Genomic DNA, 19558 nt, shown 5'->3' with positions numbered 1-19558 from the left:
TGCTAGAATACAAATCAGAATTTATACTGGGATGGGACTGTGAAGACCAATTCCACAGAGCCCAAATACTTCTTTCACACTGAACTCAGGACATGGTTAAATAGTGGAGAGAATCTGTCAATAAAACTTTAAGACATGTGTTTTGAGGCCAGTAATACCCAGATAAACCAAATGATAGCTTTATTGTAAATTTTGCAGTATGTCAAATCTGGTAATTTAAGACTACGCCATGTTTGTCAGTTATGTTCTAGAGACACCTGGCAAGTTGGTGGCAGATCACCACTTGGACATAACAATGACTACATGTTGGCATGTATTTCTTTTAGTAAGTTTCAGTATGTAGAATGTCTTCCGTGGCTCAGTACATGTGTGAGCATCTTCTTTAAAAACACAAGACCCTTGGCAATAACTGTTTACGGCCCATTTCAAGAACGCACACTATTCCATTTTTATTTTACACATGGTCATGTAAAAAATTCCCTACTGGGGTGTTATCTTGCTTACCTAATTGCTTATTTCAACTGGTAGACTAACTTTTTTCTGTCTCTTGCTATTTTGTCGTGCTAGGCAGCACCTGAAGTTATGTCAAGAGCATAAGCCATGAGAAAGAATCTACCTGCTGAAACATGACACGTTATGCCAGGAATTGTTAAAGAAAGCATTGGCTTCAGATAGGTTTTTGACCTTCCTTTTCCTGAGTAATTTTTTTTATAATAGTCCACAAACAAATAGCGATGGAAGGTTTGTGAAATGCAATAAGCTGGTCATCTGCTAATAAGGATCTTTCCATTCTGGCTTTTAATGAATATTTGGCACTAGTTTATTTTTCATCACTGGGAAATGTCCTATCCATCCTTCAGGCATGTACTTTTGATGTCTAAAAGCTGGTTTGCAAATCAGCCACCGTTAATAAACACATCAGTTTCACAACAGTGCTTAGAAACAGCAGTTCTGAGAAAGGCAGCCTGCCTCTAAAAATAAATAGTCGTTGTCAGGTTTTCAGATATTTTAAGCTTCAGGGGAAATAAGAAGAACCTGAGAGAAAGCAAAAGGAGAACCTAACCATTCCCGAGCAATTTAGCAAATCTGAAGACAACCTGGTATTTTCTTTCTGTAAGAAGAGGGAAGGCACTGCAGGTCCAAGCAAAGAAGCAAGTTCAGCCCCTCACCTGGCCTCCCTCTGCTCTAGTCAGGCAGCAAAGGGGCAACCAGCATCACCCGGGATGAAAAATGTGGGAAACACTTGCATTACCTGACTGGCCATGGTGGCATGACAACTGTCCTGTCCACAGCTGCAGATTCTTGTGAGAAAGGGAGCAAACCTCACACCTTAGGTCTCCACCCACAAAGATGAGAATATATTACTTCTCTTAAGCTGCCTCCAATATCTCTGTTTAGACAGGCAGACAAATTAGGAAGGAGACATTAACCTTTCTGTACATGTTATTTTAGCCCCGAAGAGGCACATCTTAGGCATCACAGCATTACTAATTAATGCCTGGAAAAACAATGGCTCGATGTGGCCACTCTTCATATGCTGTGGGTGAGAAGGGAGGTTACCGAAACTACAGTCTTTCTTCATGGCAGGAGTATAAACAGCAGGGAAACTGGCTGGAAGTTAAAATCCTTCTCTTTCCCTTCTCTCCCCCTTGGAAATAATGAAGAAAGTAGATGACAGCTACTGTGATTTCTTTATGGTGTCTAAAGTTACCGAAATACTTCACTCAGAGGATGATGTATGGTCACTGTGTAACCCAGGGTAATTACCAGGCATTAACACACAGTACAAGACTGTAATTAATTCATCTGTCCCCCACTTTTCAGTTCTCAGTCTTGAGGCCAAGTCTGACCTCCAGGCACCACCAACTGCTGTTTCTGCAGGCCCTGTTTGACACGCCTGTCCAACCCTGTTCTGGCAAGTTCCTCTTGTGGGCTCCGACCAGCTTCCAAGTGATGACTTGCAGCGCTCCCTTGGCAAATATAAAGCCAGTGGCTTTAAGGTGAGAGCTCTAGCACTTTCTTCCCATCACCTCCAGCACTCAGCAGGCAACGGCTGCCACAAGCAGCCTACCAGTCTCAGACATGTGGCAACTGCTGAAATCCTCCCGTATTTTTGGCTGCTGCACTGATTCAGGTATCACAATCATTTCATACCTTCAATGCAGAGGCTGAACAGCAAATATTATGAACTGTCACCACCCAGTAGAATTAAACTGTCACTTAACGCTTTTTCAAGTCAATTACACCAGTCCTACACTGACATTACCTCAATTTGTCAAGGAATCTAAGCTATTGAACCAGTTTCACAGGCAGGTTGAATAGCATGACATACAGCAGAAAATCACTTGTACTTATCAAAGCAAATGATGAACCTAGACTGAGTGATCCAGACACTGGGGAGAAATTCACTGATGAAACATTAATTTTCTTCATGTTTTTATTGTTAAAGGCTACATATGCTGGCTCTGCAGGATATTTTGGGGGCAGCCCAAAGTTCAGAATGGAAAGGAATAAAGTTACTGGCATTCAAGCCTTTCTATGACTACATCTTTACTATTCCCTCAAGATAGGAAATCACATTCTTTTCTTCTGATTTAGACAATATATCCAGATTAACTAACACCATTGTTATTTTGAATTAGAAACATTACTCTCAAGTGAATAAATAAAACCTACAAATTGATTTGGTTTAGGACTCCACCTTATTCCTGCTCTCACCCCAACATCAAAGGCCCATGACAACTGATGGTGTCTTTTTTTTAGCTAGAAAAAGCAGCACACAAAGAAGTTCTGGTAGTAAATACTGCCACACTCACTGCAGCTGTTCGCTGGATCTCTGTAAAGGAGTGCAAGTGGTATGAAGCAGACAACTGAACTTTTCTCCTGTGAATGTATGGAAACAGTTCATGTACGGCTGGGCTCTGAACCCCAGCCCAGGCTTTTGGACATTGCCAGCATAAAGACAAATGGCAAGATCTCAAGAGGACTAATCTCCTAAGTCGCAGGGGCTTCCAAAGCACGTACAGCTATGAAACTCATGTACCTAAACTCAACAGCCTACCTCATTTGTGGAAAGGCAAAATAACCTAACTGTTTAAGGGCACTTGTTGACACAAAACCACCATACAAGTCAAGAAGCTAGGAAGAACCCAGGTGGCCAGAACAGGATTCCTTCAGTTTGAATTTAGCTACATATATTCTTCATGCTTCACAAAATCCTTAACTGCTACTGATAGTATTTAAGCAATGAGACTTTACAATCAAGGGAGGGGGGTGGGGGGTGGGGGAAGCATTTTGGCAAAAATAGCCAGGTATGATAAACACCAACCAACACACTGGCATTTTACTTTTTGCACTATGATTTTGCATCTACTGCCAGGTTACCTAAAATAAAATTTAAAAAAAATGGGGCTTACACAACCACACCATCCTTGCAGGTTTTGTCTGTTTCCCACCACCCAGTAAGCCTTTCCATCTATTCACTGATTTCAAGCCAGACATAATTAAGGGATCAAGATCTGAAAGACAGTAAAGTTCTGGTTATTGAGTGAGAGTGAAGATCCCCTAGACCTTCCCGAGACAGGCTGCATTGGGAGTTGAAGATTCATTCTGTTTGCAAGGGTGCCACCATGTGACACACAACCCTTACCAGAAAAAGGAGATGGGAGTTGCTCTTAAGGAGTTCCACCTCAAGGCACTGCAGCAACTTGCTTGAAGAGACAGTGAATGCTATGGGGCCCTTCTGCCCTTAACTTTGAGCCCAGTACCATGCTTTTCAGACGGTCCTCCAGCTTCTCCTCATAAAGGGCTGTTGGGAACTCCCTTCAGCATATCATCAGGGCACATACACCTGCAATCAGGCCAGGAAAGAATGCAAGAAGGAAGGCAACAGCTAACCCTGGAAGCAGCAGCAGACTTCCTGCCAAGGTGCTTTGGTATTACAGTGACAGGTTTTGTAACACTTTTGGTCTACGTAGCTGTGATGGTTCCTCTGGCACTTTTTATATCAATGGAATAGTATTTCCTGGCAGCTTCCAGCACAGGACACTGACATCTGCCTGTTCTAAAGCCCCCTAAAATGTTGGGTGAGGGATTCTGATCTGCTTGTCACTTCCCGTCCTAGATTGCTGTGATATAAATAGCAGCCAGGTGTTAATTAATTCCCACAGGCATGTGTGTGTTGGGATGCCATGTGTTTATATACACGTGTGCTTTTAAGGACAAACCTTATCTAAGCTACTATAGCAAGAGTTCTTACACAGATAAGGACCAGATGTTTAATTAACGAGATAGCTTTCTGCCTCAGAGGAAGTGTACCACAACTTTGCATACTTAGTACGCTGCTTCTGCCATTGTATGGGGCCAAGAACCCTCTGCACATGCAGCATGGATTTTCAACAGAAGCCTCCACGTTGTCTATGCCTGGAGACTATGGTTTACCTCCAGCCATGCTTTGCCCCAGACTGTGCTCCTCCTTACAAGCAGGCCAAGTACTGTTCACTAGCAGCTTATGTATGCAAATGTCTCAACAGGCAGGGCAGCATCTCAGCTTGTGCCCACAGAAGCGGCCACGCTGCCAGCATGCACATGAGTGTCCAGAAGATGTCAAGAACCTGCCAAGTAGGAAGCACGTACCTGAGGAGTATCAGTAACTAGCTGAGGGTAAACTTACATTAGCAATTTAATCTGAATCAGAAGCAAGCTTCTGGAGTGACAATGCCCACCTGCTGCACCCAGGTTTGCACTGCGGAGCTGTGTTGGGGCAGATGCACAGAGCTGGTTTTGGATTAAGGTACTGCATTGGGTTAAGTACCTTTGAATTGAGGAAATGCACTCTAGGAACACACCTAAGGCTCTCCACAAACTAATCAGTGTAGCGTGAACTTATCAGGACCAACTATTCCTGTTGTGCTGTACTATTGTTCATGTATACATAGCCTGAAGCCAATCTCATGAGAAATTGGCAACGCGGATGTAGTATAGTACAGTATGGTGTGCCAGCAGTATAGGGCATCACAGCCATATTCAAGAACTGAGATGTGAAGCCACTACATGGAGATAGCTGCATACCATGGATTTGTGGTATGCAGAATATCAGAACAGTTAAGGTTGGAAGGGACCTCTGGAGAGCCTCTAGTCTACTCTCATATTCCCAGTTACATGTTATAGATGGGTTGGCTTTTTTTTTTAGATCAAGGAAGCCACAGTCCTAGATGGTTGGTGATTAGTAAAAATCATAAATGCTAGCCATAATTTTCATACCATAATTTTCTCTAGAAGAAGTAACATTGAACTTTTTATTCTTTGACTGAGAAACAGGCTTTTGGGATCTGTATGGGCCTGACCTGGGATATAAAGAGTACCCATGCCTGCCTCTGTGCTAGCTTGGGACATCCATACTAGCACTTTCCCACATGCAAGCTAATTAGCCAGGCTAAGAGGCAGTCATCAACCTGGAACAATGCTGGGCAACTATAGTTACATCACCTTCAGGCTCTAAACTGGTTCCCGATCATGTTGCTCCTCCAGCTTGCAAAGATGTACCAGAGGTGTCAGTCAGCCCCTCTAAGAGGGTGCCGCACCAGACACACTTGCCCAAAGCAGTAGAAACAGTCAAGTTTGTACACAGCACCTGCCAGATAGCCTTTTGTGAATTATGTGTAGAAGCTTAGCCACACACATGACTTGTTTACCAGTGATCTCTTGTCATTGTCCCTGCCAGAGAGCACATCTCCGAGATCCAAATTTAACTCAGATGCTAGGATTAGCACAGCAAATGACAGGAGGAAAGTACAATGAATAGTTGGAAAGGCAAACACCAGGGGTTCCTGCCTCAGGGGATATGAAGTCCACCATCTGGAGAACACATGGTATGGCTTGGGGAGGCCACAAGTAAATCAGAGGTGCAGTCACTCTCAGCTTTGAAGCACAAATTTGGCAGTGGGGCTAAGTAAGACTAACTTGATTCACACAGAAATGTGAACTAGCAGGTGATACAGCTCCTCATAGACCTGTTTACCTGTCTTCCCTGGGGTAGACGTATAGGGATAAATTAATGCATTTAAACTTTTGGCAAGTGTCAGTTTCAATGCAGGTTTTACTACTACCCTCTCTAATTGTTCTAGTACCCAACTGACCATCTTCTCACTCAACACAGATTATACACTTGTATACATCACTGATTATTCTGAATATGCCAAAGGAATGATTGATTAAATTTTAACTTGCCCCAGAATATCTACTTCAGAGGTGCTGTCTATTACCTTCTTACTGGGGATGCAGCTGATAATTAGATGTAACAGAATAAGAAAAAAATCGGTTCCTGGATGAGGCTCAAGGACCTTGACTTTGGCAACAGCAGTTGCATCCTGCCCGCCCAACAGAGACAGGCAGGTAGGCCCTATGCCTATATATAATTTCCACTATTAAAACTGCTGCAAATCTGTCATTGTGAAAATCAACAGTGCAAAATACACTAACAGGTTTTGAAACTGACAGAGAGAAGGCTCAAAACTTTTTGGCAATTTTGGAAGCCGCTTCAGTGAACCAGCTGAAGCCAAAATCAGATATGCCTTTGTATGTAGCCAGACAAGAAGAAACATTTCACTCCAAATTAAACAAAACAGTACTGAAGCACAGAGACTTGGCAAAACCTTTTCTCAGTGGGCTGTCTTCACAGAGACCCTAGGTAAATTGTCAGTGTCTAGCAACCAGGAAAGAGAACTACTATTTAAAAAAAAAAAAAAAAAAAAAAAGACAAAATAGAAGCCACAAAGGACTAGAAATAAAAGAATGACAACAAAGATGGCACAATACTGTGCTCAGTTTGGGGCCCTTCACAATAAGGCAGACATTGAGGTGCTGGAGTGTGCTCAGAGAATGGCAATGAAGCTGGTGAAAGGTCTAGAGAACAGGACCTATGAGAAGTGGCTGAGGGAACTGGGGTTGTTTAACCTGGAGAAAAGAAGGCTCAGGGGGACCTTATTGCTCTCTACAATTACCTGAAAGGTGGTTGTAGTGAGGTGGGGGTAGGTCTCTTCTCCCAGATAAGAAGGGACAGGACAAGAAACAACAACCTCAGGCTGGGCTGGGGGAGATTTAGATCGGATATTAGGAGAAATTTCTTCACTGAAAGGGTGGTCAAGCATTGGAACAGGCTGCCCAGGGAGGTGGTTGAGTCACCATCCCTGGAAATATTTAAAAGACATGTAGATGTGGTGCTTAGGGACATGGTTTAGTGGTGGACATGGCAGTGTTAGGTTTATGGTTGGACTCAACGATCTTAAGGGTCTTTTCCAACTCAGACAAATCTGATTCTAAAGTGTAGGACGGAAGCCAGCATCTAATGGTAAAAGAGAAAGCCAGATGTTACTGTGGAAAGATATGACAAAGGTGGAATTAAAATACGCTGGTATGACAGAAACAGCAGCAAAGTCTACTAAATAAAACTGTTGAAGAAAGGAGACAGTATCTGAAATGGAGCAATGAAGCATACATATGTACTTGCACATACACATACATATATACACACAATATATATTACAGTTGTAGGTGACTCCTTTCCAAGGGGAATGGAGGGTCCAGTATGCCAGACAGACCCTCCTCTTAGGGAGGCCTGATCTCTCCCTGGGGCCTGAGTTAAGGACGTTACTAGGAAACTTCCCAGCCTGGTATGGCGCTCAGACTATTACCCGTTACTGCTCTTCCACTTGGGTGACAATGAAGCCACAACGCATAGTCCAAGGGTGATCAAAAAATACTTCAGGGCCTTGGAACAGTTGATGAGGGAATCTGGAAATGCACAGGCAGTGGAAAAGCACGGACAGGTATCCTGGGAAAAATATAGGGATGCTGCCCAGTTGTGTAGGGATGGGGTCAGGAAGGCCAAGGCACAGCTGGAGCTGAACTTGGCAAGGGATGCAAAGAATAATAAGAAGGACTTCTACAGATAGGTCAGCCAGAAAAGGAGGGTCAGGATGGGGACTGGGGAAGGAAAGTCCTTCCCACTGTAAAAGAAGATCAGGTTTATGACTACCTGAGGAACCTCAACATAGATAAGTCTATGGGACCTGACAACATGCATTCCAGAGACCTGAGAGAGTTGGCTGCCATGGCTGCCATGACTTCTTAAATACCATGGAGGGTGGCTTGGCAGCTAGGTGAAGTCCCTGGTCACTGGAAAAAGGGAAACATTGCACCCATTTTTAAAAAGGGTAGAAAGGAGGACCCTGGGAACTACCGACCTATCGGCCGCACCTCTGTGCCTGGGAATATCATGAAACAGACCCTCCTAGGAGCTGTGCTACAGCACATGGAGAACAGGGAGGTGATTTGAGACAGCCAGCATGGCTTCACCAAGGGCAAGGCCTGCCTCACCAACCTAGCAGCCTTCTATGTTGGAGTGACTACCTCAGTGCACAAGGAAAGAGCTACAGATGCTGCCTATCTGGACTTCTGTAAGGCACAATCCCCCACAACACCCTTCTCTCTAAACTGGGGAGCTATGGATTCGATGGGTGGACTGTTTGGTGACTGAGGAATTGGCTGGATGGCCACATCCAGAGGGTAGTGGTCAATGGCTCCACGTCCAGATAAAGACGGGTGATGAGTGGTGCCCCTCAGGGGTCCACATTGGGACCAGTACTGTTCAATATCTTCATCAATGATATAGACAGTGGGATGCACTCTCAGCAAGTTTGCAGATGACACCAAGATGAGTGGTGCAGTTGGCACACCCGAGGGATGGGATGCCATCCAGAGGGACCTGCACAACCTCAAGAAGCAGAAAGCAACCTAGAAAAATTATTGATTTTTGACTTTGTGATTAAATTTTTAAGAAGTCAAGAAATAGATCAGTCACCACCACACTAAAATATGTTAAGTCTTTCAGCAAAATTTAAAAAATAAAACAGAAAAATAAACAAATTGTTTTAGTCAACCCAAAATATTTCCTTAATACACAGTGAAGTGCTTGCCTTTGTATTGGAGGCCCTACCATTTAATTTTAGTCTTCCTTTTTTAATTGATCTTTTTTTCAATTGAAAAATAATTTTGAAATTAAAATGTTTGGGCTGAAACTAGTTTTTACTTATCAAAACCAAATGCTTAGATGTTTTTCATTTTTAAATTCCCTTTCCACTTCCTTTTCCTTAAAGCACTTCAATGAAATTGATTTCTCAGACATGTCAATGAACCTGAAATACTGCATTTTGGTGAATTTCTCACCCATTCTCCTGAAAACAACTGTAATTAGCAGAAGTGTTCCTTAATTCTTTTATGCCTTGGTTCTTTATTGTTCTTCCTTGTAAGGATTCCCAATGTAGAATTGCTTACACGAGATCAAATATGTTCTAGATAAAAGTTGGAAAATATGATGATCTTTGAACCTAGTCTCTTTCCCAAGCACTGAGATGTGTATTGTAGCCAATTGTCTTATCACTTTCTTTGAAATTAATATAGAAGTAGGATTAAATATATAAAAGCACGCTTATTTTTATTGCTTTCATGCCTCTGAAAATAGCATTTTAAACTAATGAGCTGGAGGCTAGAAGTGTGAAATATTTTACCGATTTGGCAAGAGAGTAGTTTTCATTAGCAGACTGACAACAAGACAGATGATGGATTTGACAGATTCAGCCAATGTTTTCAGGAACTCATACAATTAATTGTTCTAAATAACAGGTATTGCAACACATTGGACTGGAGAAGAGAATTAAATCATACAAAAAAATGAAAAGGTATTAAATGAGGAAGTACTGAAGTTGAAGGCCCACTTGTTAGCACTGCACCTTCTCTCCACACCCCTCCCAAGCATACAGCTGGCTCCTGTATGAACACAGCTCTTTGCAGACAAGCCTGGTACTGCAGGCTGGGGTTAGCGGGGGTTCTGCGTCTCCCCGCATACACCGCCCCAGTACTCCCACCATCGCATACACCACCCCAGTACTCCCACCATCGCATACACCAAGAAGGAACCTGTAGCAGCACAAGCAAGCTATCAGGCTACAACAAGGCTTTACATTTGGTCAGATCCTACTGTCTATACTGTTTCTCCTTCCTCCAGAGGTCAGACCCTCCTCACGGCTATTTAACCACTTAGAAGAACGAGCTACAGCTGCACATCATGCACATCGTCCATGTCAATCAACCCACCGCCTTCGAGGCAAGGCCACAGCTGCATGTTATCAATGTTAATCAACCCACTGCCTTCATTCCTCTACAGGAACCCACATGGAAAACATACTGCTATACAGGTGAAACAAGATGGAGTTTTAACAACTGCCTTTTTTAACTGAAAAACTGTGACCCTTTAAACACTGCTCACAAATTTACAGTTATTAGTGATCTTGGTTGGGACAGCCTGTAGATCAAGGGGAAACAGGAAGACAAGGAAGAAAAATAAAATGCAGTAATTTGCATGTCTAGAAAATACTGCTTTGTATGCTCAGTTCTTAGTGCTCTTGTACATATACATCTACATGTACGATACCACAGAAAGCTACAGTAAGGCAAGACTTTCAGAAATTTTAGCTGTGTTTTAAGGAAGCACTATCTCCCTTTAGGCTTTGTATATCTAATCCAATACTTATTTTTTCAAAAAAGTTCAGAATAAACAAGCCCCTGTAGACTTTATAAGAAGTACTTCAATCCTTGTGCATCTATATAAAGATCTGGACACAAAGAAAAATTAAGTCAATGTCTAGGTAACAACTTCTTTTTGAAAGCATAGCTCAGGGCCAAACTGAAGGTTGGAGCCATAAGAACTATCATGTCATCAGATTAGTTTTCAGGAACATGAGCTATCTTCTGTAGAGCTTAATTCTATTTTATTGAAATCGATGAGAGATTTGCAATTGACAACAGTGAAATGAGGTCAGAGCCACAGCTGATATGTCTAATTAATAGGCTACATCCAGTCCATCTGTCCCACAAAATGTCTGAGAAAGAGCATAGGGTAAAACATCTCCATCCTGAGTAGGTGCTGTTCAAATCCTGAATATAAATAACAGTGGGAGCACTCGGAGAATTTCATCCTCTGAAGTATCTAAACATTTGCGCCAGCACATTTCATCAAGTTTCCATATAGAGGCATTTTGTGGGTAAATTATAGAGTAAAAACTCAGATGACAAGAAATCTGTGGGTGTGCTTGTTGTACATATTGTGGCAGATCCTGAAAACCACTCTCCTATGTAGATGCCTGAACCCTACCATGAAACACAAAGCTAATTTTTTCTGACTCACCTAGGTGTGTCCTGTTGTCTGTCGGCTAGGCACATAATACATTTTGGCCATCTCCCTTTCAGGCTTTGTCTGGACAATACAGCAAAGGGCTTTAGGACTCCTACTCCCAAGACCTAAAACCACCACAACTGCATGACTAAAACACTAATCCTGTATAATAAATTAATTCTTAAGGCTCGAATTTGTTCAAAAAACGTTGACAGGTTAACTTGTATCCGCAGGGCTTGATGCCAGGTAAGGTATTTATTATTTGTGTCTCCTACATTAACTTTATGTTCAATTGACTAATATTCATCTTTCTACAGCTACTATAAAACTTTTGTAAGTTCTATACTATGTGCTGTGCCTAAATTTAGAGAAATCAAATCATACACTCCCTGATCTGTACCAAACTCATACTGTTTGGTGATCCGGTGGTACAGACAAACCATATTCATAACTGTGGAACTGTAGCTTTAGAGAAGTGAAACTTAAGATGAAGACAAAGTATCTATAGAAGAAGAATGTAGGAACAGTCAGGTTTGGAAAGGAGGACAGGACCTCAGCTGTTTTGTTTGGTTATTTTTGGGGGTTGGGTTTGTTGGGTTTTGTGTTTGGTTGTTTGGTGGGGTTGTTCTTTTTTTTGAGGGGGGTGTCTGTTAAGTGAGATATTGATGAAGTCAAAAATCAAGACAGGGATCTCTGTAGCTTGCATGCAATATTTCTACTACTATGAACAGAATGGGAGCTCTGCATCTGTTCCATTTCATATTACATAAGCACCATTTATATTAAGTGTACATAGGATTGTGAAGCACTTACAACTGTTTCACTGATCAAACCACAATGCTAAGCAATTACCCAGACTTCTGTATTTTCAGACGTAATAATGTTTCAGTGTACTATTCCACTTCAGTAGATTTATTTTGTGGCAGGGTGCATACACACACACACACACAGACCTGCCTGTTAACTGTGTGCCATATATCCATAAGGGTAACATCTCTGTTCTTTTATAAACCTGCCTTGGGGCTGTTTTGTAGCACCGAGACCAACAGAAATGGAAGAGCCCATATCAGTGTCATTAAACTCTCCAGAATATGGTGATCATATCCAAACTGCCCGCTGGGAATGGCCACTGGCCCACACTGACTGCCTAACCCTGCCTGTGAGCTGGGAGAGGGGCTGCCCGGCCAAAGCCATGGCGGGATGGCTGCGAGGCAGACCTGCACACAGAGGGTTGAGCTCCGGGCTCAGACACCTGATCTGCCTGTCTAATTCACTACTATAGACGCAGTGATAGTGTCTCCTAGTGGCTATATTCCTGAAGGAACAGCCCCAAACCCAAACTTCATACCTGGAAGTCCCACTCTTCAAAAGTACATAAAATACAAATGCGTTTCTAGATTTTTAGAGTATCTAAAACAGCATCACTCAAATAGGTAAAATAAAACAATTTCAACACTCAAGGTTTAATATCTGAGTTACAAAGTCGTCAGCTGATTTAACATCTAAAGTCTATCTCTAGGTTACGCATATGTGGGTTTTTCTAAAAAAGAAGTAGCAAAGGTATTGCATTCTTTCCTTTTGAAACAGTAACACTAAAGAGAGAGACGAGAGCCAAAACAAAGCCATTTGAAGCAAGGTGTTCAGGACTTCGCTCAAAGGTCTGAAGACAAGCATGGGCATCAATCGGATCAGACTCAATCTCATTTAACCATTAGGTCCTCTCAGACCCTGTAAGACCAAAGGAAATTCTTAAATGCTCTGCTACAGTAAGTCTCCATAGGTTCAACCTACCACATACTGAGCCCTATGCCAGACACCACAATCTATGAACTAATGCTGCTGGATATCTGAACCACGCTGAAGATTCATGAAAGGTGATGTCAGCATAGATCAGAAGGCCACTTCTCCCTGCAGCACCCTGTCTGCAGTCACAGCCAGCAGAGGATGTTTAAACAGAGAACATAAAAACAAGCCATCCTGAACAGTATCAGTACTTGATTCTAGCCATTCCTCCTGGAACTTCCTATTTTCTGTTTTCAGCACCAGCTAAACATCAAAAATCCATCTCGGTAATGAGATCTGTATCAGGGGATTTTGTGAAAGGCAGACTTAACAGTCAAGATACAGACAGTGTATTCAACAGTAAGCCAAAGCCCCACTAGCTGGAACTACCGAGAGGTAGACCCAGAGGACACGTAGGTTTGATTTTTGCCATGCTGGGGAACATTTCCTTTCTCATTATCAACTGACTGAGGTTTCTCATTGTCCGCCATCCTCTTGGAACAGAAAGATTTGGGCAGCAAATTTCGATACATGGGTTAACCAAGTAAGACACTGAAAGAAAAAATAGGTGCAAACAAGGAAATCTTTCAAATCCTGGCTCTAAGTGATCACTGCTTCTTAACATAACACGGAACACAGATTTGCCTTCCTCAGTGTGTATATCAAGGCCTTCTGTTGTCCGCCTTTTGTTTTCCACCTTTTGTTGCATCCTGTCACACCCCTGACATCTCCACTTTGGGGATTTTATATAAGCTCCCCTGTTAGAGGAGAAATAACACGCTGCAAAAATGGCTGTGGTTGGAGTAGCTCTATCACAACAAAATAAAGCCTTTATATACTTCAGATCTTGACTAACGTTATCTATCTGAACATTCCAAGAGCCACCAGGCATAAACCTGGAGTGCACACAGTTTGTCCCCACTTCCAGCAGGTCTTTCTCTGTGTATTTGTGTCTGTCTGAGATAACACTGCTCTGCTTGCGGCAACAGGGACCTTCTGCTACCTTTTTCCCACTGTGCCAGTGCTGATGGAAAGCCTGCCTTGAACAAGGTCTGGTGGTATTCACTTCCTGATGATCCTCATGGTGCTTGAGTTTGCTGACCTTTAGGCCAGAATATAAAGCTTATCTCCATCCTCAGCTTTTTACTTGAGGGGAGGGGAAGATGACAATTTTGTTTTGGAAGAGGTTCTCACTGGTAAAAAAGGGATTGACAAGTGAAACGCTTCCCACTCAACTTGTTTTCCACACCTCCTTCAGCTACTGACAAGCACTAGTTGAATCATATCAAATAAACGGTTTCAGCTTGTCTTAGTCTAGGTAAGTTTCCTAAAAAGTTTGAAAGCAAAGCCTAAAGTTTTGTTTATTTTGTCACCCTGTCCAGTAAGGAAAGCAAAAGCATGCATCTATTGAAGCCTTTCTGTTTCTGGCACTCTGATTGTTTTTAGCCCACTGTTCAGCCAACTTCTTTTAAAAGCACCTCTCCTTCTACACACATATAAAACCTCCTTACATCCAAAGTTGAAAATCCCTCTGACACAGCCACCTCTCATCACACCTCCTCTTATTAAACCCCTGCACAACAGATCTCACATTCCCCCACCGGTCTGAAACAGGCATAGACATCTACAGCCACCTTATGTGGGAATGAAAATAACAAGTGACCGGAGCACTTGGAGTTTGAGTAGTCCAAGGAATACAGAAGGGACAGAGAAGAGAGAGGCTGGTTCCTTCATCTCTGAGCTCCTTCCTCGTGGCTCCAATTATTTTTTGACAATATCTAGTTAAGTGACTTCATCATCAGAGGAAATGCTACAGGGCAGAATAAACTGCTGGGCTGCTACCAAAACAGGAATGCACAAATTTAGAGCAGAAATTCCCCACAAAGGCAAGGCAGTAGCAAACAGTAAGTTAGTTACCTTTGTCACAGTCCCGTGAAGAGCCAGAAGAGCCCCACAGATTTGCCCTCTGTCAGATCTGGGGGACAGTCCTTTCTCTAATACAACCAAAGCTAATACTTTCTAACCTTCCACACCTCTCAAGCCAACTGCTCAGAGGCCACTCTGCAGAGAGCCAGTTCCCTCCTTTGTCCAGGTAACGGGACACTTGCGTGCACACCCTCCCAGACATGTGTCCAGTTATTTAAATCAGCTCAGCAAGTCTTTCAGCCTGAGAGACACAAAAGCAATATAAACAGAGCTTCCTTTTGCACTCTGTCCTCAGACAGTCCTATCCAGAGCAGATCATGCTGATACAACCTGACAACATCCAGGGATAAAGGGGAGGCTCACACCAGATGCAGTCTAATACTAGATAGTATTATAAGAGGGCAACCAGAGATCAAATAAATGTTTTCTTTTCTTTCTTACTACCAGTTACTCTGTAAAGTGAACAAGCCCCCAGCCCCATCAGAGCAGCAAAGCGGCTGATCCTTGCAATCCTGTCATGGGTAGGGAGAAAGGTTTCCTTCCAAGTAACGCTACCAGGGCTGAAGTGTGTTTGCTTTTCTTTAAAACCTCTTGTATAACCCTTTGCCCTTCCCAGCATTTCTCTTGCTAGCACTGTAACGGATTTGGCACAAAACTGCAAAATTGCAAAACTCCTCAAGAAGTTAGATTTGTTTGTTGCCTCTTTAAGGGGGGGGGGGGGGGGGGGAATGGGACACGGACAGCTCCTCGATTCTTTTTGAACTATTGATGATGATGATTATTATTATCATTATTATTATTATATTAGGAGGCAGCTCCCCCCTCCACCTCTGAGTTAACCATTCACTTGGACTCTTCTTTCAGGCAGGTGGTTTAAGCTTCATCTGCCCTCCAGGGGTTAAATAAAGAAGTGATGGGAGGAAAACCAAAACCTTTCCAGTGGCTCATATTTGAAATTCTTTTTTCCCTCTCCCTCTCCTAAATGGGGCTCATCTGCTTCTCGTTTCCTCTTGCTCCCTAATTATTCCGTTAGGGAATGGCGAGGGGCAAGGATTAACAATGAAGCAGATGACAGGAAACTGTTACCAAAAGCACAATGCCGGACCCCCCCGCCCTCATCCTCCCGTTCCTCCCTCCCAAGCGACGGTCCCCTCACCCTTCGGTCGATGCCATGGTCCCGAAAGCCCCCCTGTCTTCTCAAGAGTCCAAGGGATTATTTTGGACAGTAGTGCGCGAAGGAGGCTGGCTCTTTGGGATAACCCTCGCCCGCGTCTCGGAAGGAGCGCGCAGTTCCGTGTAATCCCGGCGCTCCGCAGGGCGCGGATCCGGCGGCTCGGCTCCGCCGCTCTCCCTCCCGCCGCCGCCCAGCGAGGGCTCCCCGTGCCCGGGGACGGGCGCTGCTGCCCCCGGCCGTCCAGCAGTGGCCGGCGGGGCGCGGAGGCGCTGGCACCCGGGCTGCGATGGCCGGCGCCCTCCCCTCGCCGTGGGGTGCGTGTGCGTGTGTGTGTGTGTGCGTGTGCGGGAGGTGGGGGTGACTTCACATCGGCGCGGTGCTGGCTGAGGCTGGATTGGAAGGTTTTAGCCCTCGAGCCGTGGATTTGCAGTCAATCCCTCTCTATTTTAGGCACGGGCTGACATCACGAGCCGTTGTTACTCCTATAAATCCCCCCAACCGCTCCTTGACAGAAGCGGGGTGGGGGGTGGGGGCAGAGGGGCAGCGAGCCCCTCGCAGGGGGAGGGCCGGGCGCCGCCGACCGCGACCTGCCCCGCTCGCCGCGGGCCGCCACCGCCTCCCCGGGGCAGGCCCGGCCCTCCGCACCGAGAGGGCTCGCCGGGACTCTGGGGAGCCGGCCGGGAGCGACGGGAGGGAGCGACCCCCCCGCCACACACACACACACACGGTGGGCGCCCGACTGCCGCCGCATGCCCCTCGTGTTCCCCGGCGTGCGGGCCAGCGGGAGGGGGTCCCACAGCCCGCCCGGCCCAGGGGCCCGCCGCTGCCTCCCCGCCTGCCGGGCCGCGCCCCCGCGACCGAGGCACCTGCCCCGCCACGCCGCGGCGGCAGCAGGCTCCCCAGGCGGCGCGGCACGGCGCGGCCGCCGCTCGCCGGCCCCGGCCCGTTCAGCCCGCCGCGGGAGCCGCCCCGTCTCGCCGGAGCGGCCCAGGCCCCGCTGTCAGGCCGCGGGAGGACCGAGAGGCCGTGGGGCGGCCGGCCGGCCCGCCCGTGCTCGGGGACGAGCGGGGCACGGCGCGGAGGCACCGGGCGCACGGGGCCACGGCCCGGCGGCCACGCGAGGTGGTGCTGCCCCCTGCCGGGGAGGAGGGGACGGTGCCGCGGCAGAGGCCCCACCTGCCGGCGCGGCGGGACCCCGGCCGGGGGGCCGAGGCCCGGCGGCGGCGGCGTCCCCGCCGGCTCAGCCCGGCCGCGGGGCAGAGCTCGGGCGTGCCGGGCCCGGCCCAGCCCCGCGCCGCCGCGGCCCCGGGAAGAGGGGCCCTCTGCCCGCTCGCGCCGCCCGCGACCGCGCCCAGCCCGCACCGCGCCGTGCCCCGCGCCGCGTCCCTCCCTACCTGCCCGCCGCCGCCGCGCCCCGCAGCCCCGCCCCGCCCCGCCCCGCCGGGGGCGCCACGGCCCGGGGGCCGGCGAGGCCGAGGTGCGGGCGGGGCCTCCTGCCGGCGTGGCCGCGGGGCGGTGCTGCCGGCGGCCGCTGGTGCCGGACGCGTCCCGCTCGCTGGGGCAGGAGCCGGCGGGAGCGCAGGGCTGGCGGCCCCTGGCCGGAGCGGGGGGGCGGGGCAGCGCGCGGGGGTGCCCCGGTGCGACGCCTCCGCCTCACCGCGTGGCTCTTGGGAGGCCCAGCACGCTTTATGCTGGAAGCTTCCAGATGCTGCTACCAGCCGCAGGCAGGCCTGGCAGCCCGCTGCCCGGCCCGCAGGCTGCAGCCCGCGGGCACAAGGTTCTGACGCACCATGGTGCCGGGGCACGGCGTGCCCATGCCGTGTCGAGACCCTGTTGCGTACCTTCGCGTCCATTTCCCCCAGCCAAAGCTCTGCCTGCCTACCTCGGTGCTGCCTTTCCATCCAGGTCTGACCGCCCAATATCCCATTTCACAGGGAACAAGCGTTTCTGCCGCAGCCTGTTCCCTCTGCACCAAGGAAGCAGCAAAGGAAGCCAGCAGCCATGCGGGAAACTCCCTGCCAGGACAAGGAGCTGCGAGGCTGCAGGGGATGCACAGCCGAGCCAAGGACGCCTGACCTTGCCTGCTGCCTTCGCTCCTCCACGATGTCTTTCCTGCAACTGAGCTGATTCCAGTAGCTGTGCTTAGAAATGGCAGCATGCAGCTTAGTATGCATTCCCTAGTCCTAATTGATTACGCATTTTTTTCTTGTAAACCAGGGACCTAGGTTTTTGAGCGAAACAAGCTGCCAGGGCAATTTCATTAGAGTCACTGAAGGTGTGCCTGAGAAGAGTGTGTACTTCAGGATGTCCATTTCCTTACAGTGCTGTTTTTCAGCTAAGCACCCTGGCTTTTGGAAGTAATTTAATGCACCCCCAGCTCCAAAAACACACAAAGGGAGAAGTATAAATCCATCGGAGTAAGTAAGGATGCAAAGACTGTCTTGCTCTTTTTTTTTTTTTTTTTATAGCAATACCTTTACGCTTTTCCAAAATGCACAGCTCTTTTCCTTGGAGGGAAGATGTTGTGCTATTTCACACCCTTTCTCCAACAGATGGCATAGATCCTCACCTGTTTAGAAAGAGATGTTTGAAATAGTTATTCATCTTAAAAATAGATCCTAGCTATCAAAGGAATTAGTGATTCCAGCTCACAGGTTGGTTTTTTTGAAACGTTCATCCTCCATTTTTCCTCCTTATTGGTGTTAGATGTTAACCCCTGTTCTTCTCAGGCTGTAAGTGTGGAACTACTGTAGGTCAGCCTGCCAGACAGGATGGACAAGCTGATTTGTAATTCCTACAAATACTAGTCATGGTACAGGTGCTTGGGTATGTTGATGTGACTGCCCACCTGCCCATGTGAATCCAAGTGTCATGTAATACTAGAAATAAAACATTATGTTTGCATTTAGAAATAAGCCAGATCTGAATCTAGGATTCAAACATCACTGAGGTCCAGAAGTAAGAGCAAATGCTACAGCTAATTCCTCTTTCTATAAAGGACTATGTTAAAATCTGAATCCTGGGGTTGAGAGAAGCCTGGCCGTTTTCTTGCTTCTGTTTTCTTTGAAGAGTATCATGACTGTAAAAAGAAGGGGGGTTGAATTCTGCTGTGCATGCACAGCTGTAGCAACCTCCTCCTGTGATTTTCATTCCCTGAGTTCCTTCAAGTTTCTCTTCAAGAATATACTTTTGTGTGATACACTGCCAGTGAACAGCTATGTTGTTGCTGCCCAAGCCCAGAAATTTTCAGCTGTTTGTTGCCAGATCTGTGAGCAGTTTGAAGCCAAATGGGGATGGGATTCAACGCGAAGAGGAGTTAGAGGATCAGTAAATGCTAGACATGGCTGATATTTAGTAAAAGTAGAAGAGTGAGGGCTAAAGCTGGAATTAACGCAGACTTCTGCAAATCTGCGTGGACTGCCTAGTTCTCTACTGGACAAATACTA

General features: G+C 46.4%; 1 protein-coding gene across 2 annotated transcripts in view; it reads right to left on the bottom strand.

Moving 5' to 3' along the window:
* Window positions 1-17637, bottom strand: part of SLC1A2 (solute carrier family 1 member 2) — a 93873-nt gene extending 76236 nt beyond the window's left edge. The window contains exon 1 of one of the 2 annotated variants that reach the window (XM_055716941.1): window positions 17507-17637. Coding sequence is in view for 1 of the 2 variants with exons in the window: in XM_027807962.2 (XP_027663763.2) it covers window positions 16095-16111 (17 nt within the window). In the remaining variant the exon portion in view is untranslated. Of the gene's footprint in view, window positions 1-16094; window positions 16876-17506 lie in introns of those variants that run through there. The other variant, XM_027807962.2, reaches the window with a different exon arrangement.
* Between the last annotated feature and the right edge of the window lie 1921 nt (window positions 17638-19558).

Source organism: Falco cherrug, chromosome 7, assembly GCF_023634085.1.
Source record: "Falco cherrug isolate bFalChe1 chromosome 7, bFalChe1.pri, whole genome shotgun sequence".
NCBI classification, from domain to species: domain Eukaryota; kingdom Metazoa; phylum Chordata; class Aves; order Falconiformes; family Falconidae; genus Falco; species Falco cherrug.
Note: the sequence above shows the minus strand (reverse complement) of the source record. Positions and strands in the feature narration are given on the sequence as shown.